Source organism: Rhinatrema bivittatum, chromosome 5 (genome assembly GCF_901001135.1).
Source record: "Rhinatrema bivittatum chromosome 5, aRhiBiv1.1, whole genome shotgun sequence".
NCBI lineage: Eukaryota > Metazoa > Chordata > Amphibia > Gymnophiona > Rhinatrematidae > Rhinatrema > Rhinatrema bivittatum.
Window position 1 is genome coordinate 348,580,372 of NC_042619.1, and position 17,116 is coordinate 348,597,487.

General features: G+C 42.4%; 1 protein-coding gene across 3 annotated transcripts in view; it reads right to left on the reverse strand.

The window, feature by feature from the left end:
- ERCC5 (ERCC excision repair 5, endonuclease) overlaps nt 1-17,116 on the reverse strand; it is a 104,931-nt gene that overhangs the window by 17,961 nt on the left and 69,854 nt on the right. The window contains exon 16 of one of the 3 annotated variants that reach the window (XM_029604524.1): nt 3,934-4,008. In XM_029604524.1, coding sequence (XP_029460384.1) covers nt 3,934-4,008 — 75 coding nt within the window. Of the gene's footprint in view, nt 1-3,933; nt 4,009-14,607; nt 17,013-17,116 lie in introns of those variants that run through there. The other 2 variants (XM_029604523.1, XM_029604526.1) reach the window with 2 other exon arrangements.

The window sequence follows — 17,116 nt, forward strand, 5'->3', positions numbered from 1 at the left end:
AAACAGGATTTTGGAGCTCTGCTACTTTGGGTCATGTGGCTCTCTCGTCTCGGCCAAGGCTTCATTTTAAGTGCCGGGGAGGCTTCAGTAGGCTGGACTTTCCTCCTGAATGGTCAGCTGGCTGTGGAACCAGTGAGTCTCCTCAAGTAGGAGTGGGGATGGGAATGGAAAAGGGAGGGGGAGGGGGCTGCTGCAGGTTGGGGAAGGGTTGGCAGCAAGCAGAAACGTTTTAGATAATGATGTCATACTACTGGAGCAGTCATTGAAACCAATGCAATAAAAGCACATAGAAAATGGGCATTGAGCATCCATTTTCCTAACGCCCACCTATTCTCCTCTCCTGGGCACCCAATATGGCATGTTAATGAGATGCCATTCTATAAAGGCCACGCTAGAAATAAAAAGTGCTCAGAGCATCCGTTTCCCTAACTCACGTACAACCACGGATTAGGAAAACGGACGCTGGTAAACTGAGCATCCGTTTTCCTAACCTGACTGCCGTCAAGACATTTTTTTTTCATGATGCTGCTTTCTGTGGTTCTTCCTACTTAGTATCTCGATAATATTAAGTTGGAGGAACTACAGAAAAGCAGTATTTTTTGCTGTTTTGTTGAGGCTTGGAGTACGTCAAGACTTTGTCTACTACTGTCTAGTGCACCTATTGCTCCATTATCACAATGTTACCTAACTAGGCCTAAGTGGTTTCTGTTACACACTGACGCGGACAGAGGATCTGTGAGTAAAAGAAAGATAGAGATGAGACCAGCGAGAACCACTCTGCTGGGCTGTCTTCAATGGAAGGGGATGGAGTAGATGAGGATTGACAGGCAAAGTAGCGTTGTATGATGCTTTGTCGAAGATGGCTGCCACTTCATGAAGTCTCCCTGGCTTCTGCAGGGGGACATGGGGGATCCTCGGGTAGATCTGGAATGATGTCTACTGTGATACCATGCCTTAGAACCAGATTATGAAACACACAGCAGAGCAGCGCTCTCTCAGCTAGTGTGGGCCCGGGAATAGATTAAAGCTCCCTCTATCTTTTCTAAAGAGCGAAATCTATATTTGAGAACTCCAAAGGTGCGTTCTGTGACACAGCGGGTAGAACACAAGGCCTCATTGTACCTCGTCTTCTCAAACCTGTTGGGAATTGCGATGGGTGTGAGAAACCAGGCCCTGCACCTGTATCTCGAAGCTCCTGCAGCAAAGAGAAAATGGCTGCATCACTCACACCAACGCGACTTTCTGCTATCGCTGCCCATCCCCAACTAAGCTCCAGCTTGACATGACCCTTAAAAGGCTCTTTTCAAACCCAAAGTACATGCTGCCTTTTACTGTGAGACTATATGAAGGCAATAGCACTTGCTTTTTCTGAATGGAATACTGCATATGGGGTCCCTATACAATGTGTCCATGTCACTCACAACCAAGCTATCATTATCCATTTCTAGCACTCCTCTAACACTGAAGCTCTACATCACAGCTGCCACACATTTCACTACAGAAAGACAGCAGCCTCGTGGGATGATTGTTCATGTCCCTGGCTGTTCTGCAATATATCCTCCAGAGATACACATTTCTCTAACATGATACAGTGACTAGGATTGTGCCAAAATGCGCAGCCCCCAGCTTCAATTGAACCCTTGTACTCCTGTGATGGTCAAGACAAACAGACCCTGGCTGACAGAGCACTAACAGGGCACACCTGACCTGGGAGTCCCTGCACCGTGGACAGAAAAAAGGTTTTCGTTGCCAAGTGACATTTCAACAGCTCCAAGAGAGAGGATTTGGACAGTCACTTGCTTAAAGTTAACAAGTTAAGTGCTCGGTCACACAAAGAGCTTTGCGGCAAATGCGCTGTTTGGGCACACAACATTAACAGGCCTCTCCGGCACGTTAAGAGAGAACAAGCGCGGCCCTGGCACTATGGCTTGTGGACTTTAATGTGCAAGCCACTTGTCATGTAACCGATGCAGCCACATCCCCGACAGCCCCCTTGTCACTGGTGTTTGCTGTAAACACATAGACAGAGAGGGAGTATAGAAAGAAGCAGCACTCTCTTACCTACAAGCCAGCCATCACCATAAAGGCCGTCTTCAAAATATTCAAACAGGCCAGGTTGCCTAAGGAATCATGCGTGGCTCCCGGGTACCTGGCCACCATGTCCAGGATGCACAGTTGAGTATCACAGACCGCTTGCACATTGATGGAGTGGAAGAGCTTTCTGTTGCAGTAGATCTCCTCCCTGCCACGGGGGTGGGATGAGGGCTACGCGAGTGAAGTCAATAGGTCCCAGAAGGTCAGGAAAGTTGGCAATGGCATTGAACCCTCTCCTCAAGTCCAACAAGTCCTGCCTTTCATGAGGGAATCCTATGTAATGATTAATGTGGCCAGGAATAGCTGTCATGGCCTGGTCCAGACACGGGGGGGAAAAAGACATTTGGGACATTCCCCCCCCCCCCCGACAACCCCAACTATGGTTTGGAAGAAGCCAGATGCCATAAAATGCAGGGCGCACACGGGTTTGGTAAGGCCTGGTATAGCATGAGAGCGAGATCCAGCTCCCCTCCGTGGTATTACTGCAAATCCATGATGGCCTGAGAGAGGAGGTGATACCTGGGGACCACGTGTTCCTCTGGCAGCCCCAGCAATGTGGTTTGTGGATGAAAGATGCACTCCCTGTACTGCTTGCATGGCCTTCTGGGTGGCAAACCCAGATGTGGGCAAGGGCACTCGAGGGACTTGTGGCTCTGGCTCCGGTGCGGGTACGTCCCTAGGAGGCGTTTGAACCTCCCGTGCCTGGTGGTGGTGTTCTTGTTGAGCAGCCGGGAAGCAGCCAGTATCCCATTACTAGTACAATTCCCCCTAACACTGTAGCTTCTGGAAGACAGGGCAGGTAAGAAAAGCTGGTTTTTATTGGTTCAGCAGGGCTGTGTACATGTGTCGGAGAAAAGGCCTCATTTTATCGTGTGCAATATTATCCGCGATCCGCAATACCAGCCACTATGGTGTGCTAAAAACATTTTTCCCCTCTACCGCAAAGAAAAAGGTGTTATTTCTCACATTAAACCCCACCTTAATCTGCATTATTTTACAGCAAAATGCGGTAGGGGTCCCTCATTCCCATAAATTTCTAGCATTGCCATAAACAGCATGCGCCCAACGCGCATTAAACCTCATTTATCAGACGAATCAGCCCTAACGCAGCTCGATGAGTGACCCTACTAGATTGTGAGCCCCTCCGGGAAGAGGGAATACCTACGGTACCTGAATGAAGTGGCTATAAAATAAATACGTAAATAAAATAGGGGTTCCCAAGAGTGTGGCAGGGTTGCCAGCTTCCTAGAAAGCATGTCAGTGATAATATATCTGTTATTCCTGTGAGGACCCCTGCCACTCCCCCTTCTCCCACCGACCCTCCGCATTACAAATAAGCCAAAGGGCCAGACTTCAAAGGAGACCGTCCTACCCCCAAGCCCTCTTGGTGATTTCACCTGCACTGCGCCATGAAATGAGGGCGTCATTTCAGGTCTCGCCTTAGGCAGCAGATTGCCTTGAGCCTGCCCGTGCCGCCCGCAACCACAGTGGCGCCCGTAAAAATGGCACTCGCGCTGTTGCCAGGTGTTGCTGGTACATCTGGGTTGTCGGTCATGAATGCGTCTGGCCATGTTAAGCGGAGCTCAACCATCTGACTGTCATCGTCTTGTGTATCAGGTGCCAGTGACTCACTTGGCAACTGCAGACTATCAGTGGGTTGCTCTGCTATTCCCATCGAAGTTGGACGCAGAGTTCCTGGCAGATTCTCTTTGGCCTTGCCCTCAGAGGCCAGTCCCTCAAAGCCCATCGGCTTTGACATATCAGAGCCTTCTGACCCCCCCTGCCCCCCCCCCCAGCCAGCCCTCTTCACCCTAGAGATACATTCCCGACCATACTCACCTGCTCCTCCTGCAGCCTCCTCTCAAGCTCCGTTCTCACCACAGCCGTGAGCACCCAGTCTTCTCTTTCAGGAACCTAAACACAAAAGTGGGCAAAAGAGCAATCACAGACCAACAACCAGATGCCCTCTAAAGATTCACTCAAGATCACAGACAAAAGGATGGGAGACAGCCAGGGAAAAACAAGCAGCACAAGACGGAACTCGGCACTCACAACTGAACAACCGCAAAGTTCAAGCAGTGAGACAACCTCCAACGCTAAGTCTAGAGCTCGCCTAACGCCATTCATAACCAATTAGAAATGTTAGAAAATAATTTGAAATCTTCCAACTGGCATTTTTTAAAAATATTCCTATCACCTATTTACAAAATATATATGTGAATTAATATCCTTTGATGGAGATAAAGTGCCAATTAGAGATGTGCTTCGGGTAAAAATTTCATGTCGGGCTTTGTTTCGGGGCCCCCTGCAGGAAGTTCGTTTTTCCCATGGTTCGGGGGGGTTTTTTCAGAAAAAATTCAATCGTTTTTCAGTTCTCCCAAACCATTCCGAATTAGGCAATTTGGTTGACATTGCCTAATTCGGGAAAAACGATTGCACATCCCTAGCGCCAATGCTTTGCAAGATTTGCTATCTCCCAAAAAGGAAAATGCTTCGAGAGATAGTAAATACTGCAGGGGAAAGGGAAATGGGTGTGTTGGCAAGTCCTGGGGTTTCTACGTTTTTAGAAGCCTCTCTGGATGACTTTCCAACCAGAGCTAACTTACCAGTTATTCTTTCCTTACAGCGAGACAAGGATCTGGTATTTTATAAGTATTTTCAACCTTGTGGCCAAAAAATCCTGATCTTCCCAGATATCTCACGAGCAAAGAATGTTTGGTGTTAGAGCAAGCTCGTTTCTTAAATTCCCATGCAAAGGATTAGTTTCCTACTAGAATAATAAATATGTTTTCTCTGATCCAGTTCATCTGGCTCATTTTCTAACTGCTAAGTCTCTGGGAACTCCTGTGAGTACTTAGCAAACTCGAGTTTAGGGGTAAAGATGCTTGGTAGACGGTTTAGCTGATATCCCCAATCTCTATGCTATGGTTTATTTTTATATTTCTTGTAATTTATTTTGCTGATAATTTGTTCCTCCCACTTTGGTTGTATTTCTGTTGAAATGCTCTCACTTTTCCTGTTATTTCATTACATGTGCTATAAATGATATAACTAATTAAAAAAAAAAAAGAAACAACATAAAATGGCAAACTACACAAAATGATGACACAAAACAGAATATGTTTCCGTGCACGCCACTAAGTCTGGAGCCATGAATAGCTCTGTTAGGAAACTCCTTTTTAGGTGCAGAACAGTCTATCGCCCCCTTGCACCTCGCCCTATCCCACCTTCATGGTAAGTTACACATGTCTGATGAATTTGCTATGAGGTTCAAATTTATTTGGGTGAAATCCTGTCCTAGGATTAAGGTGATCACCGATATTTTGATCTTTATATAGATCCTTTGATGATGTTAATGGGCTCCCAGGCTGAGGCTTTCGCTCTTAAGGGATAAAGATTGTTCTTTGGCAAATCACTGGTTATTTGCAGCTAAAAGAAATGCAGCTAGCCCCTGAAACAATTCCTGGCAAGTGCTCCCTTAAACAACAGATCTAAAGTGTATGGTATGTGTATACAGTGGAAACTATTACCTATTTCGCCAGAAATAACTGCCTTGAGATCAAATGCCATATGGAAACATTTTGACAAAGCTAATTAGGGGTTTTATCTTTTGTGGCTTGTGTGTTATGGACAGTTCCAATATATACTTTTTTTTTTTTTTTTTTTTTTAGAAGCTGGAGTCTTCAGGATAAAGCATTGATCCACCTTTTCTTGTAGATACGAGGGTATACTTGATGCTTGAGCCAAACTGATCCTGCTCATGCCTGCTATGTCTGTTTAAAACCCTGATTGTACATGTATATGTGTTACTGTAACGGGAAGGGCTCATGACGGTACATGTTCTGATGCATATTGATGTAGTGAAATAAAAGATTTACACAAAAGAATAAACATAAAAACAACAAAACAAAACAAAAAAAAAACCCAATAACCCATGTTTTCCATATCTTCACTCTAAACGAACAGTTCTAGATAGAAAGAAAGAACCCTGCCTGCTCAGATGTAAAAGTATGCCTGTCACTTACGCCAAAGGAATGATATTTCACGTTTGCAGGGCTAGGATGGCTTTACAGCTCAAATAACCTTAAGCCACTGTGAGATAGTGTCTGGTTCTGTTATGTTTATTAAATAGTTTTTTTTATTACGTGGGTCTTCTTTCTTTAGAAGTCTGAACAGTGCTGCTGGGAGGAGGGTCCATTTCAGTTTCTGGTACATGAGCATCGCTGAGACAGCAGCAGAGGCAGGTCCGGCTGCACTGGCCAACAATCAATGGCCATTCAGGAAGCTCAGGCTGCAGCTACTGACAGAGCCCGATGTAATAAAATTAATAAAAATTGCGAACTAAATTTTAGCTCATTTTTCATTACTCAACACGGTAAAAACTGAGTCAATTCTCATTCAGTAACCTAATGGGTTTGCTAATGGATGGCGAGTTAAAAGAAAAAAAAAATGACACACTAACCAACCCCAAAATGTATGCAAAGAGACACATCTAGAGTGCATAAAATATAATGTATGCACATAAAACGTGTCAAGCACGCAAATCATGATTTCTGTGACAAAAATAGGATTTATTTACATAAAAAACACATTTTAGCCCAAATTGTTTTTGACATAAAGAGCTACTCCTCCCCATTTTCTGTCCTCTCTGTCCCTTCTTAGCAAGTTATAGCAATGTCCAAGTCCGCCTCCAACATTAGGGCCTGCAGATCTGGAATTTTGTTACCCAGACTACAAGCATTTGAAGTCAGTTTTCCAGCTGCTATTCCTAGCTAACTTTTCTGCATTGTTTAACTGATTGATTTTGTTACTTTCTCTTCCCTCTTCATGTTTTGTCTGGGGGTGATATGCCAAGTTCCTTGGCCACGTCCTGACACCCCCGTCCCTTAGTTTAAACGTCTGATAATGTATGATCTGCATTTTTCACTTTCCTTCCATTGACAAATGTAGGCCATCATTACCATATCATCTTTTTTGCTCCATACATGGCCCCAGCCACCAATGTATCCATATCCTTTATAGCAGGGTTTGAGCCAGGCATTGAATTTATCTATAATGCATGACCAGATAATACTTCTGAAAAGGCAATGGTCTTTGCCATTTGTCTTTTCACCTAGATTTTGGAAATCTTTCTGTACTTTATAGGTATCATTTCTAGCAAGGTCATTGGTCCCCAGATGGATTATAATATTGATAACAGATTTCTTATTTTCTTCTATAATTCAATCCTACAGGGATCTGTATAATTCAGGATTCAGTCATCTGAGTCTATGACCATTGGCATGGCCAGTCCCCCACTTGAACAACCTCTGAGTACCTAATTACAATTTAAATTGGCTCTTAATCGCTACTGGAAGCAAAGATATGTATGCCCCCCTAAATTTGTACTGATTTAATTTTTAAAGTGTTATATAAACAGGACAGGTGAAATATTATGCAATCATAAATACATGAAAAGACGTAAATTAACAATTTATGATTAAAACTTTATGCACTATATACGCGATAGCCATAGATGTAAAATGTAAAACCTTAAATATCATAGACATGGTAGCCATTCAGCTGGTTTGTCATTTTTTAATTAATCCCACAGCATTATCCCTGTATATCTTTCCAGGAAGCTTTGTAAAGCAAAGTTGTTTACCTGTAATGTAATGGGTGTTCTGTGTGGACAGCAGAACTACTTTTTTTCTGTCTTGAAAGTAGATCTCTGTTTGCTGCCATTCTTTCGTGTGCATAGTTCAATAACAGCAAAGACCACCCTGAATTTTCCTTGAGAATTTGTTTGGGCCCCATTCAGTGGGTCCTTTTTAAGGGTGTGTTTCCCTGTGAAATCAGGTAACTGCTGTTTCAGATTCTGCAATTCCTACAAATTGCACATTATTATGCCTTGGGAGATTTTCAAAACCATCCATTGCGTCTTCTTGACCTTTCGCCTGCTTTTTCCATCCATTCAACTTTGTTCCTTCATATCCTCCTTGGTAGTAAGTAGCAACCTGCGCCTCAACACTATCTAAATATTTCATGATTTCTATTGTATTTTTCGTGTTTTATAATTGCTCATAAATGTTATTAAAAACGTATATTTCAAGAGTAGCCACCACCAATTTAGCTAAATCCATCACTCATTGAATCTTAAGTGCACTGGAGCCTATCTCCTCCTTTGAATTCGCTATCTCAGAATCTGCGGCCTTGGATGTTTCCTTCTCTTTTTTTTCCATGATTTTATTTTGTCGGCATTGGCTCACATTTTTTGCTCATTTCCTTTTCTACAAGCCTCTTACAGCAGTATTTAATGACCTGTTTGCAAGTCGGGGTCCATCTAGGTTTTTATAGAAGATCTTGGCAGGCAGCACCTCAGCTCACCAAAGCTCTATACCCTTACTTATTGCTACTGGCTCTGTCATACTGAATGTTCGGGAAGCAGGATGTAAAAAAAAAAAACAAAAAACAACCAACACGGATCTATTAAATATAAATACGACAGTGAGCTATCTTTTATGTGACAAAGAATAGCCATTTGTTAGAGAGGTTCACAGTACCATCCGTGGCAAATTTCAGTTGAGCATTTTTCTTGTATTGCCTTGCTTGCAATATTTGGTTTGCTTAAGACATGACCTAATTGATATATTTGGCAATGATCCTGGAAATCGGAAGGCAGATTTCTGTATGACAAGAACCTACTTACTGCTTGAGGCATCCATGACAGATTTGATATGCCAGAAACAACTGGTTTGAAAAACTGGTGGCTGCTTTTCAAGGAATGGTATTAACCTTTAAACTAGGGGTCATAAATTCCTATGATAAGTGAGTCATTTCTCAACATAAATCCCAAATGAAAGTCTGCTTCCAGTTCTATTTAAAGGGGAGGTAACTACAACTACTAATCTCTATATTATAAGAAAATACTAGTACTCGGGGGGAGCTCTGCGGCACGTGTGCACACATAGCAACGTTCACCTAGAGTAGAGAGACAGACCTGCATGCCGTTGATGCTCGTGCATGCCCGCCCGCAGCTTCCGCTCCCTCCCCCAAGCAGGAAGATCAGTGGGCCACAGCGGCGTGCTGGGGGGGGGGGGGGGGGTATGTGAAGTCACGTGCTGTCGGGTTCCCACTCCTCACCGGCAAAAGCGATGTCCTGCAGTGCCACCAGTGTTTCCTGCAAGCAGCGTGTGTGTGTGTGTGTGTGTATGAGACTGTGTGAGAGCTTGTGTGTGTGACTGTGTGAAAACCTGTGTGCCTGTGAATGTGTCTGTCCCCTTGTTCCGGAGACGTGCGCGACGGCAGCTGCCCGGCGCACGTAATTTACTTCTGCTCCAAAGGAGCAGTTAAGTTAGAAAGAAAAAAAAAATAGGATAGGTAGGTAGGAGTTAGGGGGAGGGGAGGAGAGGAGGGGGGAAAAGGTAGGAAGGTTTAGTAGGGGTATAGGGAAGTTCCCGCCCAGTCCGCTCATTAATTGTAGTGGACTGGGAGGGGACTGGGGAAGGCCCTACTCATGTCACTGACCGTTGGTTTATAAAATGCAGCCCCATTGCGCGCGTGAGTGTGAACCCACCAGCACATGCGCGCGACGATTATAAAATTGGGCACACATGTGCGCGCGTATGTCGTATTTTATGACATGTGCGCGTTGCTGCACGCATGTTATAAAATGGGCATGTCCGTGCGTGCGTGCCAGGAACCGCGTGCACAGATTTTAAAATCGAACCCAATGTATCTATGAGAATAAGGGAGAGGCAGCCTGTGTATGTTATAAAGAGGGAACGTGTGAGAGAACGAATGTGTTATTGTGTGTGTGAGACAGAAGATAAAATTTGTGTGACCCTTCCTCTCCCAATCCACGACAATCTCAGGGTGACTGGAAATCTGATCCCAGTTTTAATTATTGGGTGTAATCTGACTCTGCTCTTTTCAAATATTTATTTTGGGGGGGGGGGGGGGGGGAATAGAACATTTTTAAATTGGATTTTTATTCAGCAGATTTTTAAAAAAAATTTTGATGTTTGGGAAATTTTCGATATTCTATTCGTTAACTGGCTTGAAATATTCTTTTTAGGAATATGGTTTTATTATGATTTACATTTCCTGATTTTATTATTTAATGTTTAAAGTCACTGTTTTTCCATTGTTGTGGGTTCCAGTTCATCTCTTCTCAGCACATTATTGTTTATACTATCTGATCTCTTTATTATGGATTTGGTGAGGGTCTCTCTGTGTTCTGTATATGTGACTGAGGTGAGGTATTTTGCTGGCATGTAATTTCTGTGAGGGATCTATAGCAGCCTGGTTTCCTGATGGCTTTTATTACTGACCTAGGGCCTGGGTAATATGTGCAGTGTTGCCATTTCATAGATAGGGTTGTTTTGGAATGGGAGGTTTACTATATTGTAATAGTAATTCTGTTTGTTCATGGTTTTCTGAGGGCCAAGCTCACACCCAATACGCATTGCAAAAAGTCTAATTCCATAGGAGCTCCAAGTGCCTTTTTTGCAGAGTTTTCTGGGTGGCACCACAGGATTGCATGTAAATATAATATGCTTGTTGTAAGGGATATTTTTGCCTCAGAAAATTGTACTCTTGAATGTTCTTTTTCATGTAAAATTTGTTATAAATGCATAATGTGTGTGTGTCTGTAAAGGGTATGGGAATGTGTGTGTGTGTGTGTGTGTGTGTGTGTGTGTGTGTGTGTGTGTGTGCAAGGCTGTAAGGTTTGGCTAGGGTCCCTCATACACTTCCTTATCCATGAGTTCTGGGGGGGTGAATGGGTCAGTTTTTAAAAATATAGATTGCAGGATGGAGCTGTGCTTTATTTGATGGGCCTGGGACAGACACTGAATGAATCGGGGGAGGCGGGTGTAGCACAGTAATTTTTCACACAGGGCTGTAAAAAAAAGCCAGCACCGGCCCTGTCCCTGGGCTTAGAAAGAGAGAAAATTAAGCCCTGGCCGAGACTGGGGAAAGGGTATTAAGTGTCACAGGCGAACCTTACAGCCTTGCACACAACTCCTGGCCTCACCTTCCCACAAACAATTAAAAAGTAGGCATATATAGCAACAGATTTTACACGAAAAAGAACATTCAGTGTTCTAAGGTAAAAATATCACTTACAACGTGTATATTATTTACATGCACCTCTATGGTTGCAAAAAGAGACACCTGCATCCATGTGGTATTAGGACTACTGTAAAGCATGTCAGCCTTCAGAAAGCTTTGAGTAAACTGAATTACAATAAAGTAAACCTCCAATATGAAATGGCACTGACTGCCAGCACTCAAACAGTAACAACTCTACCTATGCAAATATTACACCAGGCCCTAAAACACCAATATACTTGATATTAGGAAAACAGAACAAGCAAAGCTGTTATAGATCCCTGAACAGAAACCGCACACTAGCAGAATACCTCACCTCAGTCACACATACCTTCACCAAATCCAGAATAAAGAGACAAAAAAATTTAACTAGGAACACGCAAACAAAACCTGATTTGGAAACCATAAGACAGACTCTGTATGTAGTGCAACAAAAGAAAAACAGAAACATCACCATTCCTCATTAAGCATCAAACAATAAAATCAACAAATATAAACCTTTAATTATAATAGTAAAACCATACTCATAAAAAGAAAATATTTCAAAGCAGTGGATGAATAAAACATTCAATGATTAAAAATATATAACATATTTTATTAATTACAAAATAAACAATTTCAAACAGCAGACACATCAAATAATACCCAATAATTAAAACTAAGGCTAAAATTATTCCCTTGATTTCCATACCATACATTTCAGTCAGTCCTTAATGATAGTCTGGAATATTTTGTGATAGTTTCTATGAAACCCATATCTATGTATGTTATTTTTATGTTATTGTTTTTATTATTATGTCTGTTTATTTTGTATATCGCCTAGGCCATTTTGTGTTAGGCGTTTAATAATTCTTTTTAAATGAAAATGAAATGAAACCCTGAGATTGTCATGGATTAGTCAGAGATAGGAGGTATGCATAATCTTTCGCCTTTCTCTTACACACACACACACTTTCTACCATATATCCTCACACAAACTCCCTTCTATTCTCCCTCACACACATGCTGACTGGCTCAAACTCTAGCGCACAATATGCTCACTGGTTAAATAGCCCTCTTGCTCACACATATGCTCATTGGCTTGCTCGTTCTCTCTCACTCACACACATGCTAATTGGCTCATTCACTCTCACTCACACACATGCTGTGGAAACCTGCATTAAGCCTGACTACTATGCAGTGCAACAATGGAAAACAGCAACATCATTCCTCATAAAAAATTAAGCAATAAAGTCAAGAGATATAAAACCCTACAGATTTCCGAACAGTTTTACAATTCCTTTTCTCTGACCTTGAGAACTGTAATTCATTACTTCTAGGTCTCCCGACTAGTCACCTAAAACCCTTGCAACTTCAGCAAAATGCCGCAGCTAGACTATTGTCTGGAGCAAGAAAATTTGACCACATCACCCCAGAACTTATGGCTATGCATCGGCTTAAGAACATAAGAAATTGCCATACTGGGTCAGACCAAGGGTCCATCGAGCCCAGCATCCTGTTTCCAACAGAGGCCAAACCAGGCCACAAGAACCTGGCAATTACCCAAACACTAAGAAGATCCCGTGCTACTGATGCAATTAATAGCAGTGGCTATTCCCTAAGGAAACTTGATTAATAGCCATTAATGGACTTCTCCTCCAAGAAATTATCCAAACCTTTTTTAAACCCAGCTACACTAACTGCACTAACCACATCCTCTGGCAACAAATTCCAGAGCTTTATTGTGCGTTCAGTGAAAAATAATTTTCTCTGATTAGTCTTAAATGTGCTACTTGCTAACTTCATGGAATGCCCCCTAGTCCTTCTATTATTCAAAAGAGTAAATAACCGAGTCACATCTACTCGTTCAAGACCTTTCATGATCTTAAAGACCTCTATCATATCCCCCCTCAGCCGTCTCTTCTCCAAACTGAACAGCCCTAACCTCTTCTGTCTTTCCTCATAGGAAAGCTGTTTCATCCCCTTTATCATTTTGGTTGCCCTTCTCTGTACCTTCTCTGGTGACCAGAATTGCCCTTCTCTGTACCTTCTCTGGCGACCAGAATTGTACACAGAATTCAAGGTGCGATCTCACCATGGAGCGTTACAGAGGCATTATGACATTTTCCGTTTTATTCACCAATCCTTTTCTAATAATTCCCAACATTGTTTGCTTTTTTGACTGCCGCAGCACACTGAGCTGACTATTTTAAAGTATTATCCACTATGATGCCTAGATTATTTCCTGGGTGGTAGCTCCTAATATGGAACCTAACGTCGTGTAACTACAGCATGGGTTATTTTTCCCTATATGCAACACCTTGCATTTGTCCACATTAAATTTTCATCTGCCATTTGGATGCACAATCTTCCAGTCTTGCAAGGTCCTCCTGTAATGTATCACAACCCGCTTGTGATTTAACTACTCTGAATAATTTTGTATCATCCGCAAATTTGATAACCTCACTCATCGTATTCTTTTCCAGATCATTTATAAATATATTAAAAAGCACCGGTCCAAGTACAGATCCCTGAGGCACTCCACTGTTTACCCTTTTCCACTGAGAAAATTGACCATTTAATCCTACTCTCTGTTTCCTGTCTTTTAACCAGTTGTAATCCACGCAAGGACATCGCCTCCTATCCCATGACCTTTTAGTTTTCCTAGAAGCCTCTCATGAGGGACTTTGTCAAACGCCTTCCGAAAATCCAAATACACTACATCTACCAGTTCACCTTTATCCACATGTTTATTAACCCCTTCAAAAATATGAAGCAGATTTGTGAGGCAAGACTTCCTGTACAATCAAGAATTCATTATAAAGTTCTAACAATAATATTCAGTAACATCAACCTGAATAACAATGATCTACTAGGAATAACTTTTAAACCCCACAAGCCTCTGCAAACCCTCAGATCACAGAATAAAGGCCTCCTCGAAATCCCGAACTTACTACTAACTACAGATGAGTGATCTCAGTTGCTGGCCCAAAACTTTGGAATTCCCTGCCAAAAGAACTTTGAAGATTAACAGATAAAGAAATTTAAAAATAATTTAAAAACTTGGCTATTCAAAAAAAGCCTTCCACTTGACTGGAACACCTAGTTCCCCATGACTCGGATAACCTATATATTTCTTGCACAATAACCTCCTCCTTGCAATTCCCTTTAATCCTGCTCTGTATTCATGTTTGATGTATTTCTTCCTCTGTTTTTATTAATATTTTACATCTTGTAACACATTATATTTTATGTTTTATCTGTTAACGATTACGATCTATTGATTCTCGCATGGAATGACGATATAAAAAACATTTAAATAAATAAATCATTCAAATTTAAAATAATAATAAAAAAATTTAATGTCAAGCAGGCAATGAACATCCAGTAATTAAAATAACTCACAATGATAATATTTCCCAAACATCAAATATTTCCCAAACATCAAATATTTTTTTTTCCATCTGCTCAGCGTACCATCCCCAGGCCATTGGCCTGGGGATGGTACGCTGTAGTCAAGCTGATGGTGATCCCAAACTTCTTGCATAGGAAACGCCAATATCGGGTGATGAACTGAGGAGCCCTATCAGGGGCGATATCTGTGGGCAGGCCGTGCAGATGAAAGACGTGCAAAAAGAAGAGACGTGCTAGCTCCGGGGCTGATGGTAAGGCAGGCCAAGGAACAAAATGAGTCATTTTGGAGAATCGGTCCACGATGATCCAGATGACCGTATTTCCCTTGGAAGCTGGAAGGTCCACCACAAAGTCTGTGGATAAATGGGTCCAAGGCTCTTCGGATGCAGGCAGTGGTTGGAGGAACTCCCAGGGTTGACCTACTGGGGGCTTCTGTCAGGCATATGTTGGACAAGAGTCCACATAGGCACAGGTATTGGAAGTCATGGTGGGCCACCAGTAGTAGTGTTGGAGGAGTGACAGAGTTCGGGCATGACCTGGATGACCAGCTAGTTTGAAGGCGTAAGCCCAGTACAAGACCATCTCTCGAAGCCGACGAGGTACCACGGTCTTCCTGGCTGGAACCTTGATGGTGGCAGACAAACAAAAGCGAGCAGGATTTATGACATGACACAGCTCATCTTGGGTGTCTTCAGGCTCAAAGGAGTGGGATAAGGCGTCTGCTTGGAGGTTTTTCTCCACCACACAATAGCGGAGTTAAATCGGGAGAAGAATAATGCCCAGCAGGCCTGGTGAGCATTGAGATGCTGGGCATGTCTGAGGAGCTCAAGGTTTTTATGATCAGTAAAGATCGGGAATTTGAACTGAGCGCCCTCCAACCAGGGTCGCCACTCTTCGAGGGCGAGCTTGATAGCAAGCAGTTTCCTAACCCCTATGCTGTAATTTTGTTCAGCGGGGGAGAACTTGCGGAAGTAGAATGAGCATAGATGGAGGACTCCTTGGGTCGAGTGCTGACTCAGAACCGCCCCAGCCCCTATTGAACTGAGAAGTTACTGAGCTGTTTCCCTGCAAGGCTCCATCCTCTCACCCACACTGTTGAATAGTAACAGTAATGACAGCAGAAATTATTTATCTGTCCTAGCTTTTAATCAAGGTACACACACTAGAAGTTTTTTACTCCACAATGTCACCTCGCCCCAAACTTTTAAGTACCAATATTACCCAGCAAGCAATACTAACCAATCCTCTTCAGCCATCAGCCAAATCTTCTCTCTATGCTCCCTCAGGATTCAAAGCTTGACTACTATCCACTTTCTGTTTCCCTCCTTATTCTTCCAACCCAAACATGAACCCATGGCCCCTGGGAATCAGAATGTAACCCTCGAACCACAGGAGATAAGCGGTATGACATCTATCAACCTTTTGGGATCCTGCCAGGTACTTGTGACTTGGATTGGCCACTGTTGGAAACAGGATACTGGGCTTGATGAACGTTTGCCCTGAATCAAATTGGCAAATCTTGTGTTCTTAAAGGCAGTGTGGATTCAAATTTTTATTTCCTTCAGGGCAACATTTGCTCCAATTTTGTATTGCAATTTTCCCTATTGAAAATAAGAAGGGGTGGTGGTGGTAGGGATAGATGTTCCTGAGCAAATCTGAAACAGGTTTTTGCACTAGAGCTAAAAATCATTTAAAGAGGGCGGGCAGCAGGCCATTGATAGCGACAGGTGAATGCAACTTTATTTATTTTTATTTAAAGAATAGTTTCTAATTTCTCCGAATAATATCTTATTGCCAGAAATACATTGAACTCCCTACAGGAAATCATGAGATTAAATACCACATATATTATACTAAACAATTCCAGAAGTTCAGTTAGCTTACAATATTAAAAACAAACAAAATAGATGTTAGGAACATAACACTGAAAGGCTGTAGTGGAGACCTGGGCAATAATAACTATTAGTGTCATCATCTGGCACCTTCGTGAACTTCATTTTTTTCAAATCCAGAAAAGATCTTAACTGTTCTAGGGCATAAAAGATATAATTTACTTGACAATAAGTAACTAAGCATTTCAGGGATATTGAAGAAAAATCAAAGCACCAAGAGAACATGCTTCCTGCCGCATAGATAAAATATTTCTGTTATCCTGTTACTTTTTGTTAAATCTGAAAAAAATCCACATTTGCTGTCCCATGAATTTTTCACCAGCCTTCTTAAAACTTAAGAGCATACCCATATCCGGATCTTGCCTGAACACAAAAGATGCTAACAGAGTAGCTCTCTGATGTTCTTCAGAATCCAACCTTTCCAACACAGCTGTAACAATAAGGCTCTCTTGGGATATTAGAGCCTCCAACTGATCTCCATTGTGTGAAGCCCTCCTTTTAATAGGAAGAAGATAAACTCGTTCATAGGAGGAACAGCATCTACCGAAATATAAAACAAACATTTAAGGGCCTCTGCAGGAGAAAGACTCAGGGTTCTAGGGAACATCAGAAAAACGAAAATGTAATTACTTTCCTTGATTTTT